This window comes from Carcharodon carcharias, chromosome 11 (assembly GCF_017639515.1).
Source record: "Carcharodon carcharias isolate sCarCar2 chromosome 11, sCarCar2.pri, whole genome shotgun sequence".
NCBI lineage: Eukaryota > Metazoa > Chordata > Chondrichthyes > Lamniformes > Lamnidae > Carcharodon > Carcharodon carcharias.
Genome location: NC_054477.1, coordinates 50,036,909 through 50,056,330, shown reverse-complemented (window position 1 = coordinate 50,056,330; position 19,422 = coordinate 50,036,909). Strand labels below are relative to the sequence as shown.

At 46.1% G+C, this 19,422-nt stretch overlaps 1 protein-coding gene across 4 annotated transcripts in view; it reads right to left on the bottom strand.

The window, feature by feature from the left end:
* The window catches only part of mtif3 (mitochondrial translational initiation factor 3), a 42,092-nt gene that overhangs the window by 18,201 nt on the left and 4,469 nt on the right, over positions 1-19,422 (bottom strand). For 2 of the 4 annotated variants that reach the window (XM_041199765.1, XM_041199763.1), the window contains exons 2-3: positions 9,642-9,880; positions 261-781 (exon numbers count right to left, since the gene is read on the bottom strand). In XM_041199765.1, coding sequence (XP_041055699.1) covers positions 261-780 — 520 coding nt within the window. In that variant the 5' untranslated portion in view covers position 781; positions 9,642-9,880. The remainder of the gene's footprint in view (positions 1-260; positions 782-9,641; positions 9,881-19,422) is intronic. The other 2 variants (XM_041199762.1, XM_041199764.1) reach the window with 1 other exon arrangement.

Sequence of the window (19,422 nt, the reverse complement as noted above, 5' to 3'; positions counted from 1 at the left end):
GTGAATCTATGGAATTCATTGCCACAGAAGACTGTGGAGGCCAGGTCATTGAGCGTATTTAAGACCGAGATACTTGATTGGTAGGCGGATCAAAGGTTCTTGATTGGTAAGTGAATCAAAGGTTACGGGGAGAAGGCGGGAGAATGGGGTTGAGAAACTTAGCAGCCATGATTGAATGGCGGAGCAGACTCGATGGGCTGAATGGCCTAATTTCTGCTCCTATGTCTTATGATAAATATCTCGCCTATCCATCCACTCACCTGTGTTAGGATTGTTTTTTTGTTTTTCTCTGAGTTTCATTTGTTGTTCATGGATCTGTTTTCCTGTCATTAGTTTGTACACTGGAGGGTCTATATTTTCTCTGACAGGTACAGCTTTGACTCCACGCTCATCCATGATCCGAATAACTTCAGCTCTATGCAAATTTCCCAGGTTCTCTCCATTTTCATCTATCACGTGAATGATGCGGTGGTGAATCTTTCTGCCAATGCTCCCTACTGTTCTTCGTGCTCTTGGATCCTTTTTCTCTCGGTGCTGCACTATCGCAGGCTCCCCCTCACCCTCATCAGCTGTTACAAAAGTTTTTACAGGCTTTATCCAAAGGCCCAGTTTCCAATAGGGTAGGATGTATCTAGATTGGGGTATCATTACTTTCATCATGGTTTGTCCCATCAAAGTATTAAAATGCCTTGTACTTTCAATACAAGAATACCAATTAGAATGACCTATTTTAGTTTGCAGTGTTTGGAGGGCAAGTTTCCTTATGCAACGTGCAGCCATCCTGAAAGAAAATACAAACAGACAGACAAAGAATTAATACTGTGTTTGTGGATTAATGGATGATTTGAATGGCTGAGTTTTTTTGCCACTTTGGTTGTGTTATGACTTATTGTCACTACATAACTTGACCTAAAAGTAATATTTTGCAATTTATCAGGTCCAATGAGGTAGGAAACTGCAGCTTGCTGTCTGGTTGAGACTGGGTCAGAAGTGAAAAATGAAACTGCATTGGCAGGAATAAGAAATCAAAGCAGTAATTTTTCCAATTATTATTTATATCATAAGGACATACAACCATAGTACATAAGTTCGTAGTACAAATGCAGGCCATTCAGCCCATAGTTCTTTGTTACAACAATCCAAAACTAAACCCACTGACCTCTTTCCCCATAGCACCTTATATTCCCCTGCTTTAAATATTTATTCACCTGTCCCTCAAAAGATGCAATCCTGTCTGCCTCACCATTTCCTAAGGTAAAGCATACATACTCCCAACACTCTGTGTAAAGAAATTTCTCCTAACCTCTCTTCACCTTCAGTAACAATTTTAAATTAACAATTCTTCCACAAAAACTAATTTATCATCCTATGATAATCTTTCATATTTGGAATGAAGTTATATAATGGATGTGTGTTGCTGGGTTACCTTATCTTCATTTTATTTTTCTTTTGAAATATCTAATATGTCACATTATTTGCAAAGTTAAATTAATGCCAGAAACTTGAAGAGCTTCCTTTTAAAACCACTCAAAACTTCCAACCATAAATGTTTTGATTTTCTAAACTTGTATACATTTCACCAGAATTCTAAAAAATAAAAACTTCAGGAGGAAAAATTACATGATCACAAGAAAAATGCAGTGGAATATTTGGGAGCAAGGCGCCCTATGCTTGCTTAAGCTGATGTAGAAATCTTTTGGCACTGTCCAAAGAAAAGCAGGATTGTTCTGATTGTGTCCTAGCAATGCGCTTGCTGTGCAGAAATTGGCTACTGCATTTGCCTATCCATATAACTGTGACTGCATGTCAAAATATTTCATTGGCTTTTCAGCTGTTTGATATAACTTGAGAATGCAAAAGATATTGCATAAATGTTTGGTCTTTTTATCTAATATTTTATCTAATGTGGTAGTGTTTAATTGCTAATTGAGAGGAGAAGTGGCAGTAGATTGGAAACAGGTCAATATGGTGCCATTATTAATAAAGCAGAGAGGGTAGGGGTGGGGAGGGGAGGAGTGCAAATCAAAACTCAGGCAACTACAGATCACTTTGTTTTAGTGCCATCCCAGACATAAAATTAAAAAAATCAATGGTTAGGTGTAAACTTGTAAATTATCTGGATTATATACCTAAGGGTCAGTATGGATTCCGAGATGTATCCTGGCTGACCTATCTTCTTGACTTCTCTGACAAAGTAATTGGAACATAGGAACAGGAGTCAGGAGCCCAAGCTAATGGGGCCGTGGGTTCAAATCCCATCATGATAGCTGATGGAATTTAAATTCAATCTAGAATTGAAAACTAGTCTCAGTAATGGTGGCCATGAAACTATTATCGATTGTTGTGAAAACCCATCTGATTCACTAATATCTTTTAAGGAAGGAAATCTGCCATCTTTACTCAGTCTGGCCTACACGCAACTCCAAATCCAGAGTAATGTGGTTAACTCTTAAACGGCCCAGAAGGCTGCTCAGTTCAAGGGCAATTAGGGATGGGCAACAAATGCTGTCCTTGCCAGTGACATCCACATCCCATGGAAGAATAAATTATAGTAAAGTCCCACCTTTCGCAACTTCCTTGTTTGCATTTTCACTGACCTGTATTTTGTACATTGCATCGCCCACCGCATAGGCAATGTTCGCTTATCTATGTTTTCTTCTCCCTCTCTTTCCCTAGGGTGATGGCAGCCATGACGGAGCAGAAACTGGAATGATTGCAGCTGCAGTGCAGCACAAATGAAGGGATTAACCTGGAAATATCCGAATCTCTTGGTTCAGAGCTGCAATAATGGCTCTGTTAAATTTTTAAATCTTCACCAATGTATTGCTCAGGCTCCTCCATCTGTCATATAGAAGTACTATACCACAATTTGTTGTAGAGTAACTGCCCAAACTAATGCTATCCTTGCATTGCTGGAACGTATCTAATTGAGTCCCATTGAAAAGCATGTTCCTCGTTCACGATTTAGCTGCTGGTGAAGTTTTACGAGAACATAACCTCCGCAAACGGCCCCTTGAGCCGCAAACGGCCCCTTGAGCCACCTCCGCCATTCAGCTAGATCATGGCTGATCATCTACCTCAATGCCATTTTGCCATTTTCCTGCACCATCCCTATGTCTCTTAATGTCATTAGTTTTAATGTCATTGGTATCTAGAAATCTATCAATCTCTGCCTTACTCAATGATTCAGCTTCCACAGCCCTCTGAGGTCAGGAATTGCAAAGATTCACTACCCTTTAAGTGAAGAAATTCCTCCGCGTTTCAGTCCAAAATGGCTTGCCCCTTATTCTGAGACTGTGTTCCCTGGTCTAGACCCCCCCTCCCCACCACCACCAAAAACCAGGGAAACATCCTTCTTTAGTCCCTTAAGTTTTAATGAGATCACACAATCACAGGATTGTTATGGCGCAGAAGGAGGCCATTCAGCCCATAATGTCTGCACCGGCTCTCTAAATAAGCATCATGACTTAGTGCCAATCTCCTGCCTTTTCCCCTGTGCCCTTGCCCATTGTTTCTATTCAAATAATCATCTAATGCCCTCTTGAATGCCTTAATTGAACCAGCCTCCACCACACTTCCAGGCAGCGCATTCCAGACCCGAACCACTTGTGTGAAAAGTTTTATCTTGCGTCACATTTGCTTCTTTTGCAAATCACTTTAACTCTGTGCCCTCTCGTTCTTGATCCTTTTACAAGCGGGAACAGTTTCTCCCCATCTACTATATCCAGTCCCTTCACGATTTTGAATACCTGTATCAAGTCTCCGCGTAGCCTCCTCCTCTCCAAGGAGACCAGTCCCAACTTTCCAATCTATCCTCATTGCTGAAGTTTCTCATTCCTGGAACCATTCTTGTTAACTTCTTCTGCAATGTGTTCAATTTCTTTCTATAGTGTGGTGCCCAGAACTGTACACAATACTCCAGCTGAGGTCTGACTAGTGTCTTATATAAGTTCAGCATAACCTCCTTGCTCTTGTCCTCGATGCCCTATTAATAAAGCCCAGGATACTGTATGCTTTATTAACTGCTCTCTCCAACTGTCCTGCAACTTTCAATGATCTATGCACATGTACACCCAGGTTCCTCTGCTCCTGCACCCCCTTAAATTATACCCCTTATTTTACACTGTCTCTCCACGTTCTTAACACAATGCATCACCTCACATTTCTCCACACTGAACTTCATCTGCCACTTATCTGCCCATTCCACCAACTTGTCTATATCCTTTGAAGTTCTAATCTGTCCTCCTCACAGTTTACAATGCTTCCAAGGTTCGTATCATCCGCAAACTTTGAAATTGTCTCCTGCATACCAAGATCTAGATCATTAATATATATCAGGAAAAGCGAGGGTCCCAATACTGATCCCTGGGGAACTCCACCACAAACCTTCCTCCAGCCCGAAAAATATCTATTGACCATTATTCTCTGTTTCCTATTATTCAACCAATTTTGTACCAATGTTGCTACTGTCCCTTTCATTCCACGGGCTATAACTTATCTCACAAGTCTGTTGTGTGGCACTGTATCGAATGCCTTTTGAAAGTCCGCATACACCACATCAACAATATTACCCTCATCAACCCTCGCTGTTACCTCTTCAAAAAACTCCAACTAGTTAGTTAAACACAATTTTCCCTTTAGAAATCCATGCTGGTCTTCCTAATCAACCCACATTTTTCCATGTGACTATTAATTCTATCCCGAATACTTGTTTCTAGAAGCTTCCCACCACTGAAGTTAAACTGACTAGTCTGTAATTGCTGGGCTTATCCTGACAACCTTTTTTTTAACAAGAGTGAAGAGCGTAATGTTTGCAATTCTCCAGTCCTCTGCTATCTCCCCTTAAAGATTATGGCCAGTGCCCCTGCAATTTCCACTCTCACTTCCTCCAATATCCTTGGATGCATCTCATCCGATCCTAGTGTCTTGTCAACTTTAAGTACTGACAGTTTATCCAACACTTCTTCCTTATCAATTTTGAACCCTTCTAGTGACAGTTTCCTCCTCTGTCACCGTGGCTCGAGTAGCACCTGCTTCCTTAGTAAAGAGAGATGCAAAGTATTCATTTAACACATCAGCTATACCCCCTGTCTCCATGTGTAAACCCCCTTTTTGGTCCCTAATCGGCCCTACTCCTTTTACCATCATTTTACTATTTATGTGCCTATGGAAGACTGTATTCCCTTTTATGTTGGCTGCTAGCCTTTTCTCATAATCCCTCTTTGCTTCTCTACATCCCCTCTAAACCTTCTGTACCCCACTTGGTTCCCAATTGTATTTTCTACCTGACACCAGTCATAAGCACACTTTTACTTCTTTATCTTAGTTTCTACCTCCAATTTCATCTAGACAGTTCTGGACGTGTTTGCCCTACCTTTCCCTTTTGAGGGAATGTACCTTGGCTGTGCCCAAGCCATTTCTTTTTTGAAGGTAGCCCATTGTTCAGCTACAGCTTTTCCCACCAACCTTTGGTTCCAACCTGTCTGGGCCAGCTCCATTCTTGCCTCATTGAAGTTGCTTCTAATTCAGTTAATTATACTTACTCTGGAATGCCTATTGTCCTTTTCTACCATCATTCTATGCCTTACGATACAATGATCACTATCTCCTAAATGTTCCCCCACTAAGTCATCTACTTGGCCCACCACATTTCCAAGAACCAGGTCCAAACATGCATCCTTTCTTGTTGGACTGGGCACATACTGCTGTAGAAAATTCTCCTGAACACAATCCTGCCCCTCTCTGCTCTTTACACTACCACTGTCCCAGTCTACATTCGGGTAAGTAAAGTTTCCCATTATCACTACTCTATAATGTTTGCATCACTCTGTAATTTCCCTGCAGATTTGTTTCTCTACATCCTTCCCACTAGTTGGTGGTCTATAGCCTACACTGAGCAATGTAATTACACCCTTTTTGTTCCTCAGCTCCAGGCCAAATTGATTCTGTCCTTGAACCCTCTGGGACATCCTCTTTCTCCAGCACTGCCATGCTCTCCTTAACAATACTACCATCCCTCCTCCTTTCCTATCTTTTCTGAACACCTTTCACCCAGGAATATTTTAACACCCAGTTCTTCCGTTCCTTGAGCCAGGTCTCTGTTATTGCCACAATATCATAGTTCCACATGACAATCTGCACCTGTAACTCCCCAATCTTATTTACTATACTCCATGCATTCACATACGCACACAGTGGCTCTGATTTAGACTTCATTACTTTCTCCCTTACTCTGCCTCCACCTATTAACTTATTATTCTCTATACTAGTGTTATCTGTCTCTCCCAGTATTTTGTGCACCCTGGTATTCCTCTCTAATATTCTCTTCTGGTTCCCACACCCCTGCCAAGTTAGTTTAAAGCCCTCCCATTCTTCTAAACTCCAGAGAATACAGGCCCAGTCTCCTCCTAGCACAATCCTGCCATCCCAGGAATTAGTCTGGTGAACATCTGCTGCACTCCCTCTATGGCAAGTATATCTCTTCCTAAGGTAAAAAGACCAAAACTGTATACAATATTCCAGGTGTGGTCAAACCAAAGCTCTACACAATTGCAGCAAGACAACTTTCCTCCTGCACTCAAATCCTCTTGCGATAAAGGCCAATATACCATTTGCCTTCCTAATTGCTTGCTACACCTGCATGTTACCTTTAAATGACTTTGAACAAGGACACCAAGTCCCTTTGGATGACTTCCCAATCATCACCATTTAAGAAATACCCTGCACCTCGGTTCCCGCTACCAAAGCGGCTAACCTCACACACATCCAAATTATATTCCATCTGCCACGTTTTTGCCCATTCACTAAGCCTATACAAATCCCTTCGAAATCTCTTAGCATCATCCTCACAACACACATTCCCAGGTAGTTCTGTCTCACCCACAGACTTGGAAATATTACATTTAGTCCCCACATCCAAATCATTGATAAAGATCGTGAGCAGCTGGTACCTATGTGAACTGTAGTAAGCCTTACAACATACACCTTGGCTTCAAAAGACATTTAACAAGATTTTAAAGCTGCTTTGACTCCTTTCCAGTAATAAAATAGTATACTGATCATATAGTGATGTTGCAAAACAGCATCAGTGTCACAAGAATGCAAAACATGCAGTATATCCTAACAGCACTGTGGGTGTACCTACACCATATGGGCTGCAGCAGTTCAAGGCAGTGGCTCATCACCATCTTCTCAAGGGCAATTAGGGATGGGCAATAAAAATACTTGCCTAGCCAGCAATGTTTACACCTATGAAAAGAATTTTTAAAATCCACAGGCATCTTTGCTTTCTGTTCAGAATTTGGTGTCAGATGCAAGAGTTCTTAGAGAAGGTACCTATAATCTCATATCGCTCTGGTATCTGCAAAGCCAACTTAATACATTTAAAATTAATGTTTAGTGAAATCCCACAGACTGCTTTTGAATTTTTATCAGCTACTGAACTGAGCTCTGAGCCTATACTAAGCAGGTCTATTTTGTCTAAGCTGTAAGCACTTCAAGTGACTGCATAATTCAAGGTTGCTTAGTAATAATGCTCTGAAAATAATTTTGGTTAAAATCAGTTGCTGTCCTTTAACTGTTTCTTAAATGAACTGTAGCTGGTAAAGGCTTCCAGCCAATCTATCCATGAATGTCCCAGCTGATAAATAAAAATGTTCTCATACCTCTTAAGACTTCTGTAGAACAGATCTAAAATATTAGTCTTCAGTGCTCAAGCTAGCTCAGTATCATGCCTACAAGACACATAGTAAGTCAATTAGTTTCAATTGATTACAATTTTTGGTTTTCACATTAACTCATATAATCTACAAATTTTCCCTCACTAGATGTCATAAAGTCTTTGTTAGCATACAGCTCAATTTTAACATTTTCATCACAATTTTCAAATACCAAGTTCTTGTCCCTCACTATCTCCGTAACCTCCTCTACTCCTTCAAGCCTCCTCCAAATCAGGCATCTTGTGGATCTCGATACTAATTGCTTCATCATTGGTAGTCGTCTCTTCTGCTACCTAAGCCCCAAGCTCAGGAATCACCTCTCTTGCTCTCTCCTTCTCTTTCTTCCTTTAAGACAGTCCTGCAAGCCTTTTGCCAAGCTTTTGGTCATCTTTCCCAAATAGCTCCTTATGTGGCTAAGCACCAAATTTGTTTGACACTTTAGTAAAACGCCTTGGGGCGTTTTGTTACACTAAACTCACTATAGGTGTTATAGGTTATTTTACAGCATTTCATTAAAACAGCTTGTGAAGAGGGAAGAACCTTGCATGCTGGCAGTGGACAGCAGTTAATAGTAATAATGTGTAAGAGCAGATGCTCAAATCACTCTTATTAAAATCTAAATGGCTAACATTTATCCCTCAACCAACACCACCAAAAATAGATTAATTGGTCATTTGCTGTCTGTAGGACCTTGCTGTGCACAAATTAGCTGATATAAATGTCTGGATAACAGCAGTTACTGCACAGTTACCGCACTTTAAACAGTAACAGATTTTGGTCATCTTTCCTAATAGCTCCTTACGTGGCTCAGCAGATTGGGCCATCACCAAGACAGCCTACTTTCATCTCCATAACATTTCCCTTCTCCACACCTGCTTTGGCTCATCTGCTACTGAAACCCTCATCCATGCCTCTTACCTCTGGAATTGAATATTCCAATAGTTCCTGGTCAGCCTCCCCTCCATAAACCTGAACTCATTCAAACTTTATTGCTTGTATTCTAAATGCAGTGGTAACTCAAATCAAGTCACATTTATCCATCACTTCAGTGCTCTCTGTCCCACATCGGCAATAGGCAATACCTCACTTTTAAAACTGTTATTCTTGTTTCCAGATCCCTCTATGGCCTTGTCCCTCCCTATCTCTAATTTCTTCCAGCACTACAACCCTCCAAGATCTGTGTACTCCTTTAATTTTGGCCACTTGCACACCCCCAATTTTATTTGCTGCACTGGTGTGTCATCAGCTGCCCAAGTCATAAGGTCTGCAATTTCCACCCTAAACTTCTCTGCCCCTATGTTGCTCTCCTCCTTCAAGATGGTCCTTAAAATCTACCTCTTTGACCAAGCTTTTGGTCATCCATCCTAATATCTCCTTACGTGGCTCAGTGTCAAATCTTTGTTTGATAACATTCTCTGAAGCACCTTGGGATATTTTACTATAATACTACATAAATACCAGTTGCTGTTGTTGGAAAGAACAATGGGATGTCCTGAATGTGTAAAAGACATTATATAAATATAAGCTCATTCTTTCTTTAACAAAGCAACAGCTCTCATTATGATTGGTAGGGTTATTAGTCTAGATCCTCAATTTACAGAATGAATCATTTAAGGATTACCACAGCATTTGGACTCAAATTAAGTTCCTATTGTAACATTCAATCTTAGCATAAACCAACTAAAAGAAAGAACTTTGTACAAATACATCAAGACAACACAATAATAATTTGAAGTTACTGTACATGTCAGTGCATAAGTCGACCGTTGAAGCCTCCAAAAATCATTCCAAAAATGGGGATCGACTTATATGCGAAGTATAAAATGTGAACCGCCAACGTAGGTGTGAGTGGAAACAACGAAACACCTGTAATTCACATTAATGTGTCACAGTTTATTGAATAAATGAATTGAACAAAGATACCTTTAACCACACTGAAAGCATTTTAAAACATCAAGTTCATTGTCTTCGGCATCTGATGCAAAAAATTCATCAAATTCGTTCCGAGTCACTTTGGCTATGGCATCATCATAACGATCCCACTCTGGATCGGATGTAGTGTTCTAGGTTTCAGAATCATCCCATCTCCATCCATTGAATTGGATATTCTGCATTTTTTGAGTGATCTGATGACGGTTTTTGCACTAATAGCATCCCAAGATCTGGTGATGAAATAACACAAACCATCAAGTGGGGCAACATGCGTATTTCTACTCTTTGTGTAGGTTTTGTCTCTAACAATCATCCATCTATTCCATTCAGTGCAACTGTGATTGTTGTTGAGGCACACACCAAAGGTTGAGCTATGGATGTTGGACCCCATGGTATAATTCAATCGGGGTGTTATTTCTTCGCAGGCACCTTTTGATCTCATCAGTTATATGATATCTGAACATGTCCCACAATAATTATAAAAACAAAAAAACTGCGGATGCTGGAAATCCAAAACAAAAACAGAATTACCTGGAAAAACTCAGCAGGTCTGGCAGCATCGGCGGAGAAGAAAAGAGTTGACGTTTCGAGTCTGTCGAAGGGTCATGAGGACTCGAAACGTCAACTCTTTTCTTCTCCGCCGATGCTGCCAGACCTGCTGAGTTTTTCCAGGTAATTCTGTTTTTGTTTCCCACAATAATTAGTTGCATTCTTTACATAGGCCTATTCCACAACATTATTGATCCATAACTTTACCCCATCCTCAATCATCCAGCTGTTGTTATGGACATGCACAAGTATTCCTGCAGGGAACTTACTGTTTTACTGAGCTTGATTTTCAGCATTTTTTACATTTGAAAATTACCATAGGCTTTAATTTTGTTCTGTCAGCAATGCAGGCTCATATCACTGTGAATCATGTCGTCTCTTCTCATGTCCTGTGGTTTACATTAGAACTATTTTGAACCCTTCCTCTCCACAGTTCAGTTACTAGGTATATTGAAATTCATGGGTGTTCCATACATGTTGCTGACGTGGGATAATGGGGACTCGTGCTTTTGCCGCTGTCTGTTGGTGAATCACTGCAAACTGGTCATTTTGGCATCGAGATCTTTTGGTAGTCTCTGAGTGATCTTGTTCTTCTGCTGCAACACCAGACATTTTTGTACCACAAAGCAGCTGCACCAGTTAACTGTTGCTCTAAAATCCTTGCTGGACTCAGGGTTTGATTCGGCCCACTTAAGTGTGTATATATGCATTTCATTTCTGTTGACGATGTAATCATTGTGATGATTATCAAGGACCCATTCCGGTACAGCGGGCAAGATAGTGGCATAGTGGTAATGCCTCTTGACTAGTAATCCAGAGACCCAGACTAATGACCCGAGGACATGGATTCAAATCCCACCACGGCAGCTGTTGAAATTTGAATTCAGTTAACAAATCTGGATTATAAAACTAGGCTCAGTAATGGTGACCATGAAATATCTTCCATTGTTGTAAAACCCCATCTGTCCTTTAGGAAAGGAAAGCTGCCATCCTTATCTGATCTGGCCTACACGTGACTCCAGGCCCAAAGCAATGTGGTTGGCTCTTAACTGCCCTCTGAAATGGCCTAAGAAGCTGGTAGGTTCAAGGGCATTTAGGGATGGGCAACAAATGCTGGCCTTGCCAGTGACTCCCAGACCCCGTGAAAGAATTAAAAAAAAAGTTTCTCAAGGTTGTTTTTTAAAATTCATTTACGGGGTGTGGGCTTCGCTGGATGGGCCAACATTTATTGCCCATCCCTGGCTGCCCTTGAGAAGACAGTGGTGAGCTGCCTTCTTGAACTGCTGTAGTACATGTTGTGTAGGTATACCCACAGTGCTGTTAGAGTGTTCCAGGATTTTGACTCAGTGACAGTGAAGGAACGGTGATATATTCCAAGTCAGGATAGTGAGTGACGTGGAGGGGAACTTCCAGGTGGTGATGTTCCCATATATCTGCTGCCCTTCTCCTTCTAGATGGTAGTGGTTATGGGTTTGGAAGGTGCTGTTGAAGGAGCCTTGGTGAATTCCTGCAGCGCATCTTTAGATGGTACACACTACTGTTACTGTGCGTCTGTGGTGGAGGGAGTGAATGTTTGTGGATTTGTTGCCAATCAAGCAGGCTGCTTTGTCCTGGATGGTGTCAAGCCTCTTGAGTGTTGTGGGAACTGCACTCATCCAGGCAAGTGGGGAATATTCCATCACACTCCTGACTTGTGCCTTGTAGATGGTGGACAGACTTTGGGCAGTCAGGCAGTGAGTTACTCATTGTACAATTCCTAGCCTCTGAGCTGCTCTTGTAGCCACAGTATTTATATGACTAGTCCAGTTCAGTTTCTGGTCAATGGTAACCCCCAGGATGTTGATAGTGGAGGATTCAGTGATGGTAATGCCATTGAACATCAAGGGGCGATGGTTGGATTCTCTCTTGTTGGAGATAGCCATTGCCTGACATTTGTGTGGTGCAAATGTTACTTGCCACTTGTCAGCCCAAGCCTGGATATTGTCCAGGTCTTGATGCATTTGGGCATGGGCTGCTTCAGTACCTGAGGAGTCGCAAATGGTGCTGAACACTGCACAATGATCAGCAAACATCCCCACTTATGATGGAAGAAAGGTCATTGATGAAGCAGCTGAAGGTGGTTGGGCAGAAGACGCTACCCTGAGAAACTCCTACAGTGATGTCCTGGAGCTGAGATGACTGACCTCCAACAACTACAAACATCTTCCTTTGTGCTAGGTATGACTCCAACCAGTGCAGAGTTTCCCCCACAGTTCCCATTGACTCCAGTTTTGCTAGGGCTCCTTGATGCCACACTCAGTCAAATGCTGCCTTGATGTCAAGGACAGTCATTCTCATCTCAACTTGGGAGTTCAACTCTTTTCTCCATGTTTGAACCAAGGCTGTAATGATGTCAGGTGCTGAGTGGCCCTGGAGGAACCCAAACTGGGCATCAGTGAACAGGTCATTGCTAAGCAAGTGCCATTTGATAGCACTGTTGATGACCCCTTCCATTTCTTTACTGATGATTGAGAATGAATGGGGCAGTAATTAGCCGGGTTGGATTTGTCCTGCTTTGTGTGTACACAATTTTCCACACAGCCGGGTAGATGCCAGTGTTGTAGCTGTACTGGAACAGCTTAGTTAGGGGTGCGGCAAGTTCTGGAGCATAAGTCTTTGGTACTAATGTCGGAATATTGTCAGGCCCATTGCCTTTGCAGTATCCAGTGCTTTCAGCTGTTTCTTGATATCACGTGGAGTGAATCGAATTGGCTGAAGACTGGGGTCTGTGATGCTGGGGACCTCTGGAGGAGGCCAAAATGGATCATCCACTCGGCACCTCTGGCAAATGCTTCAGCATTATCTTTTGCACTGATGTGCTGGGCTCCTCCATCATTGAGGATGGGGAAATTTGTGGAGACTCTTCCTCCAGTGAGTTGTTTAATTGTCCACCACCATTAACAACTGAATGTGGCAGGACTGCAGAGCTTAGATGTGATCCGTTGGTTGTGGGATTGCTTAGACTTGTCTATCACTTTTGTGCTTATGCTGCACGTAAGTAGTCCTATGTCATAGCTTCACCATGTTGACACCTCATTTTTAGGTATGCCTGGTGCTGCTCTTGGCATGCCCTCCTGCACTATTCATCGAACCAGGGTTGATCCCCTGGTTTGATGGTAATGGTACAGTGGGAGATATGCCAGACCATGAGGTTATAGATTGTGTTTGAGTACAATTCTTTACCCTCGGGACCAGGGGCTGTTACAGTGCCCAGCAGTGCTCGCTAGGTGTGAGTAAGTTGAGGGACCTGGTCGGGTCCTTCGACTTGGTGGACGTTTGGCGACATCTCCATCTTGATTCCAGCGTTTTTGGTTTTGTGTCACCTGGAGGTGGAGTGTCAAGACTCGACCGCCTTTACGTTTCCAAGGCGTTCATATCCTGTGTTCCGTCGGCTTCTGTGCGGCAGGTGCCGTGTATGGACCACAGTCTGGTGTGGGCGGAACTTGTTCCATTCTGCGCTCAGACGGGGTCCGCGTACTGGCACTTTAACAACCTGCTGCTGGAGGATGAGCGGTCCCTGGACTCGTTCCGTCATTTCTGGGCCAGCTGGAGAAGGAAGCGGGGAGGCTTCCCCTCCTTGGGGCTCTGGTGGGACATGGGCAAGACTCACGTTCGCGTTTTCTGTCAGGGGTACCCAAGGGGCTCGACAAAGAGGCGGAAATCCAGGGTCGAGGAGTTGGAGAAGAAGGTGCTTGACCTGGAGGCATGTCATCGTCAGCCCGATGTGGACCCGGCCCTGCGGTTGGTGTACGATGAGAAGAAGGGCACGCTGCAGGACCTGCAACTGGTCGGGTCCTGCGGTGGGTACGTGAGATTGTGGATCCAGTTCCTCTGGGACCTGGACCGCGGCTCCCCCTTCTTCTACTCGTTGGAAAAAAGGCACGGGGTCCGTCAGCAGCTCCTTACGCTGCTGGCCGACGATGGATCCCTTGTCTCGGATCCGGAGGGTATCAGGGCCATCGCCCAAGACTATTACACTGCCCTGTTCTCTCCGGATCTGTCCAGCGAGGATGCTTGCAGAGTTTTGTGGAAGGACCTGCTGCAGGTCGGCCCGGAGAGCGCCGGAAAGCCTGACTCCTATAAGTCTGGGAGAGGTGACCAGCGCCTTGGACAGCATCTCCAGGGGCAACGCCCCGGGGCTGGACGGGTTGACCGTGGAGTTCTTCAGGGCATTCTGGGATGTCCTGGGGAGTGACATCGCGGGGCCCTGGAGCAGAGTACTGCAACTGGGGAGATGCCCCTCTCGTGGTGCAGGGCGGTGATTGCCCTGCTGCCTAAGAAGGGGGATCTCCACCTTCTTAAAAACTGGCACCCGGTCTCCCGCCTCAGCACGGATTATAAAATCTTTGCCAGACCCATGTCTTCTCGGCCTGGCACCATGCTGGACCACATGATCCACCCTGACCAGTCTTACACCATCCCGGACCGCACCATATTTGATAATATCCATCTGGTCCGGGACATTATTCATTATTCCCAGAGGGCTGGTCTGTCGAGCGCCTTCCTGTCCCTTGATCAGGAGTAGGCGTTCGACAGGGTGGATCACAAATATTTATTTGGAACTCTGCGAGCATTTGGGTTCGGGATGCATTTTGTCGCCTGGATCCGACTTCTGTACAGTGCCGCAGAGTGTCTAGTGAAGGTTAACGGGTCCCTGATGGCGCCCCTTCGCTTTGGGAGAGGGGTACATCAGGGCTGGCCCCTGTCTGGCCAATTATATTCTATTTGCGTGGAGTCTTTCCTGCACCTCGTGGAGGAGGTTGTCGGGATTGGTTCTGCACGGGCCGGGCCTCGGGGTGATCCTTTCAGCTTACACCGATGACGTGCTCCTCATGTTCACCGACCCGGCTGACCTGCGGATGATATGCAAGTGCCAGGAGGTCTACTCTGCCGCATCTTCTGCCTGGATCAACTGGGATAAATGTTCTGGACTCCTGGTTGGTCAGTGGCAGATGGATCCCCTACCCGAGGAGCTCAGGCCTTTCACCTAGAGCAGGACCAGCCTCCTCTACCTGGGGGTCCATCTCTGACCTGCTGAGGAATCCTGGCCGGCGAACTGGCAGGAACTGGAGACGAAAGTCACCGCTCGCCTGCGGTGCTGGACAGGACTGCTCCGAGTGCTGTCTTACTGGGGTCGAGCTCTGGTCATAAATCAGCTGATGGCCGCCATGTTGTGGTACCAGCTGGACACTTGACCCCTCCTCTGGACTTGGTCACAAAAATCCAGAGAATGCTCATCGACTTCTTCTGGGACAAATGTTTGCACTGGGTCGCTGCTGAGGTTCTGAGTCTCCTGCTTAGGGAGGGCGGTCAGGCGCTAGTGTGGCGACCTTCCGCCTTCAGGCCCTGCAACGATACCTTTACGTTGAGCCTCCTCTGAGATGGTGTGCCCTGACGACTATTTCTTCCATCAGGTGCACGACCTAAATTATGACGTGCAGCCCCTATTTATAGAGCAGAGGGGCCTTAGTGGCTCCTTGCAGGCATTGCCTGTCTTTTACCAGGACCTGATCAGAGTCTGGAACATGGCTGCCTCATGACGCAGCACTCCCCCGTCAGGAGTAGCGGCTATCGTCAGAGAGCCACTGCTCAGGAATCCACCCCTCCGTATTTTTCAGTAGCTAGCGGAGAGGAGGGCTGTGGCTGCCGGGGTGACCAGAATTGGGGATGTGCTGGATGCAGCAGTTCCCTATAATCGCAGAATGTGTAGGTTCCCGGACGCCTAGGATACCTGCCCATTTTGTGGTCTTGTGGAGTCCGTGGACCACGTTTACATAGGGTGTTGTAGGCTGCACTCCCTTTTCAGTTACTTAAAAAACCTTTTATTACTGTTTTGTTTGCACTTCAGTCCCACGCTGCTGATCTATGGACACCCGGTACGGAGGGGGGCCGGGAGGGAGGAGGACCTCCATGTGAACCTGCTCCTGGGCCTGGCCAAGTTGGCCATTAACAGGTCTAGGCAGCGGGCGATCAAGGGGGTTGTCCCACCCGACTTTTTGGCCCTCTTCCACGGTTACGTTCGCGGCCAGGTGTCCCTGGAGAGGGAGCACACGGTGTCTGCCGGCATCCTCAAGGCCTTCTGTGCCCGGTGGGCACCGTGGGCTCGGGGATGTTTTATCGACCCCTTTAATCACATTTTGGTTTGATGTTTGTAAGTTGTCTTTAAAAACTTTGATTTTAGTTTTACAGCTGACCTGACTTAGGGGCTGTGTTTATTTTATCTCTCATTTTGTTAATTTAGTTTAATTGTTTGACTCAGAAAGAGTTACTGGCACTTTAACAACCTACTGCTGGAGGACAAGCGGTGCCTGGACTCGTTCTGTCATTTCTGGGCCAGCTGGAGAAGGAAGCGGGGAGGCTTCCCCTCCTCGAGACTATGGTGCGATGTGCACAAAGCTTGCGTCTGCGTCCTGTCAGGAGTATGCGTGGGGGTTGACAAGGAGGCAGAAATCCAGGGTCGAGGAGTTGGGGAAGGAGGTGCTTGACCTGGAGGCATGTCTCTGTCAGCCCAATGTGGAGCCGGCCGTGTGGTACAAAAGAGAAGGGCGCACTGTGGGACCTGCAACTCGTCGCATGCCGCGGCACGTATGTGAGGTCGTGGATCCGGTTCCTCCAGGACCTGGACCACGGCTCCCCCTTCTACTCACTGGAAAAAAGGCACGGGGTCCATTAGCAGCTCCTTATTCTCTTGTTCTCTTCGGATCCATCCAGCGGGGATGCTCAGAGTTTTGAGGGGGAACCTGCCGCAGGTTGGCCTGGAGGGCGCCGGAAAGTTTGACTATAAGTTTGGGAGAGCTGACCGACCGGTGCCCTTGACAACCTCTTCAGGGGCAAATCCCCGAGGCTGGACTGCCTGACATTCTGGGACATCCTAGGGAACGACTACAAGGAGGTCCTGGGGGAGAGGATCGCTACCCATGAGATGTCCCTCTTTGGCAGCAGGGCAATCACAGCCCAGTGCCACAAGGGGGATTTCCGCCACCTCAGGAGCTGGCACACGGTTTCCCTCCTCAGCACGGATAAGATCTTTGCTAGGACAAAGTTTTCTCGCCTTGGCACCGTGCTGGATCACATGGTCCACCCGGACCAGTCCTACATGGTCCCAGGCCACACCATCTTTGACAACATCCATCTGGTCCGGGGCATTATCCACTTTCCCCTGTCAAGCACCTTCCTGTCTCTTGACCAGGAGAAGGTATTTGACTGGGTGGATCACAAATATTTATTTGGGACTCTGCAAGCATTCGGGTTCGGGACACACTTCGTCGGCCGGATCCAACTTGTGTTCGCTGTCACAGAGTGTCTGGTTAAGGTTAACAGGTCCCTGATGGCGCCCCTTCGTTTTGGGAGAGGAACGTGTCAGGGCTGCCCCCTGCCTGGCCAATTGTATTCTATCTGTGTGGAGCCTTTCCTGCGCCTCTTGTGGAGGAGGTTGTTGGGATTGGTTCTGCGTGGGCCAGGCATCAGGGTGGTCCTCTCAGCTTACGCTGATGACGCGCTCATGTTCACCAACGTGGGGATACGTGAGTCCTAGGACTACTCTGCCGTGTCGTCTACCAGGATCAACTGGGACAAGTGTTTTGGACTCCTGGTCAGTTAGTGGCAGGTGGACCACCCACCCGAGAAGCTCAGACCTTTCACCTGCAGCAGGACCAGCCTCCTCTACCTGGGGGTCCACCTCTGCCCTGCTGAGGAATCCTGGCCAGTGAACTGGCAGGAGCTGGAGACCAATGTCAACACTCGTCTGCGGCACTAGACAGGACTGCTCAGAGTGCTGTCTTACCAGTCATAAACCAGCTGATTGCCGCCATGTTGTGGTACCGGCTGGTCACTTTGACCCTCCCCCGGACTTTGTCACAAAAATCCAGAGAATGCTCATCGACTTCTTCTGGGACAAAAGATTGCACTGGGTCGCTGCTGAGATTCTGAGTCTCCCACTTAGGGAAGGCGGTCAGACGCTGGTGTGCCTACGCACTCAGGTGGCAACCTTCCATCTTCAGGCCCTGCACGATACCTTTACATTGAGCCCGCTCCAAGATGGTGTGCCCTGGCAACGTATTTCTTCCGCCAGGTGCACAGCCTGAATTATGACATGCAGCTCCTGTTTGTAGGGGTCTTCGTGGCTCCTTGCAGGCGTTGCCCGTCTTTTACCAGGACCAAATCAAAATCTGAAACATGGTCACCTTGCGATGCAACTCTTCACCGTCAGGAATAGCAGCTATTGTCAGAGAACTCAGGAATCCACCCCTCCGCCCTTTTCAGTGGCTGGCGGAGAGGAAGGCTGTGGCTGCCGGGGTGACCAGGATCGAGGACGTGCTGGGTGGCAGCGGAGTGAACTGCATGCTACCACAGGAGTTGGCGCATTGTGCATCCATGGACATCTGGCTTGCGGCCAATACCATTCAAGACCTTAGGACAGTCGTGCTCGGCCCTGCCGTCATACTGGGTCTCAAGGTGGCGCAGGTGCGCAGTGGTCTTCCGTCTGAGTGTACCCCTGTTCAGATGGAATTCCACATTGGCCCCAAGCCCTGAACCCTCTTATGGGAGCTGGTGCCCCCCAACCTGAGTTGCCTCAAGAGCTACAATTCTGCTGCTGATGATGGCCCACAGCACCTCATGGATGCCCAGTCTTGAGTTGCTACATCTGTCCAAAATCTATCCCATTTAGCACACAACACAATGGAGGGTCTCCTCAACGTGAAGTCGGGACTTTGTCTCCACAATGACTGTGCGATAGCCACTCCTATCGATACTGTCATTGACAGATGCATCTGCGGCAGGCAGCTTGGTGAGGATGAGGTCAAGAATCTTTTTCCCCCTTGTTGGTTCCCTCACCACCAGTCTAGCAGCTATGTCATTTAGAACTCAACCAGCTTGGTCAGCAGTGGTACTACTGAGCCACTCTTGGTAATGGCGTAGTGGACATCGAAGTCCCCCCACCCAGAGTACATTGAGCCCTTGCTACCCTCAGTCCTTCCTCCAAGTGATGTACGTGGTAATCAGCAGGCGGTTTCATTGCCCATGTTTGGTCTGATGCCATAAGACTTCATGGGGTCTGCAGTCAATGTTGAGGAGTCCCAGGGCAACTTACTCCCGACTGTATACCACTGTACTGCCACTTCTCTGCTGGGCCTGTCCTGCTAGTGGGTGATGGTGGTGTCTGAGGCATTATGCGTCGAGCTGT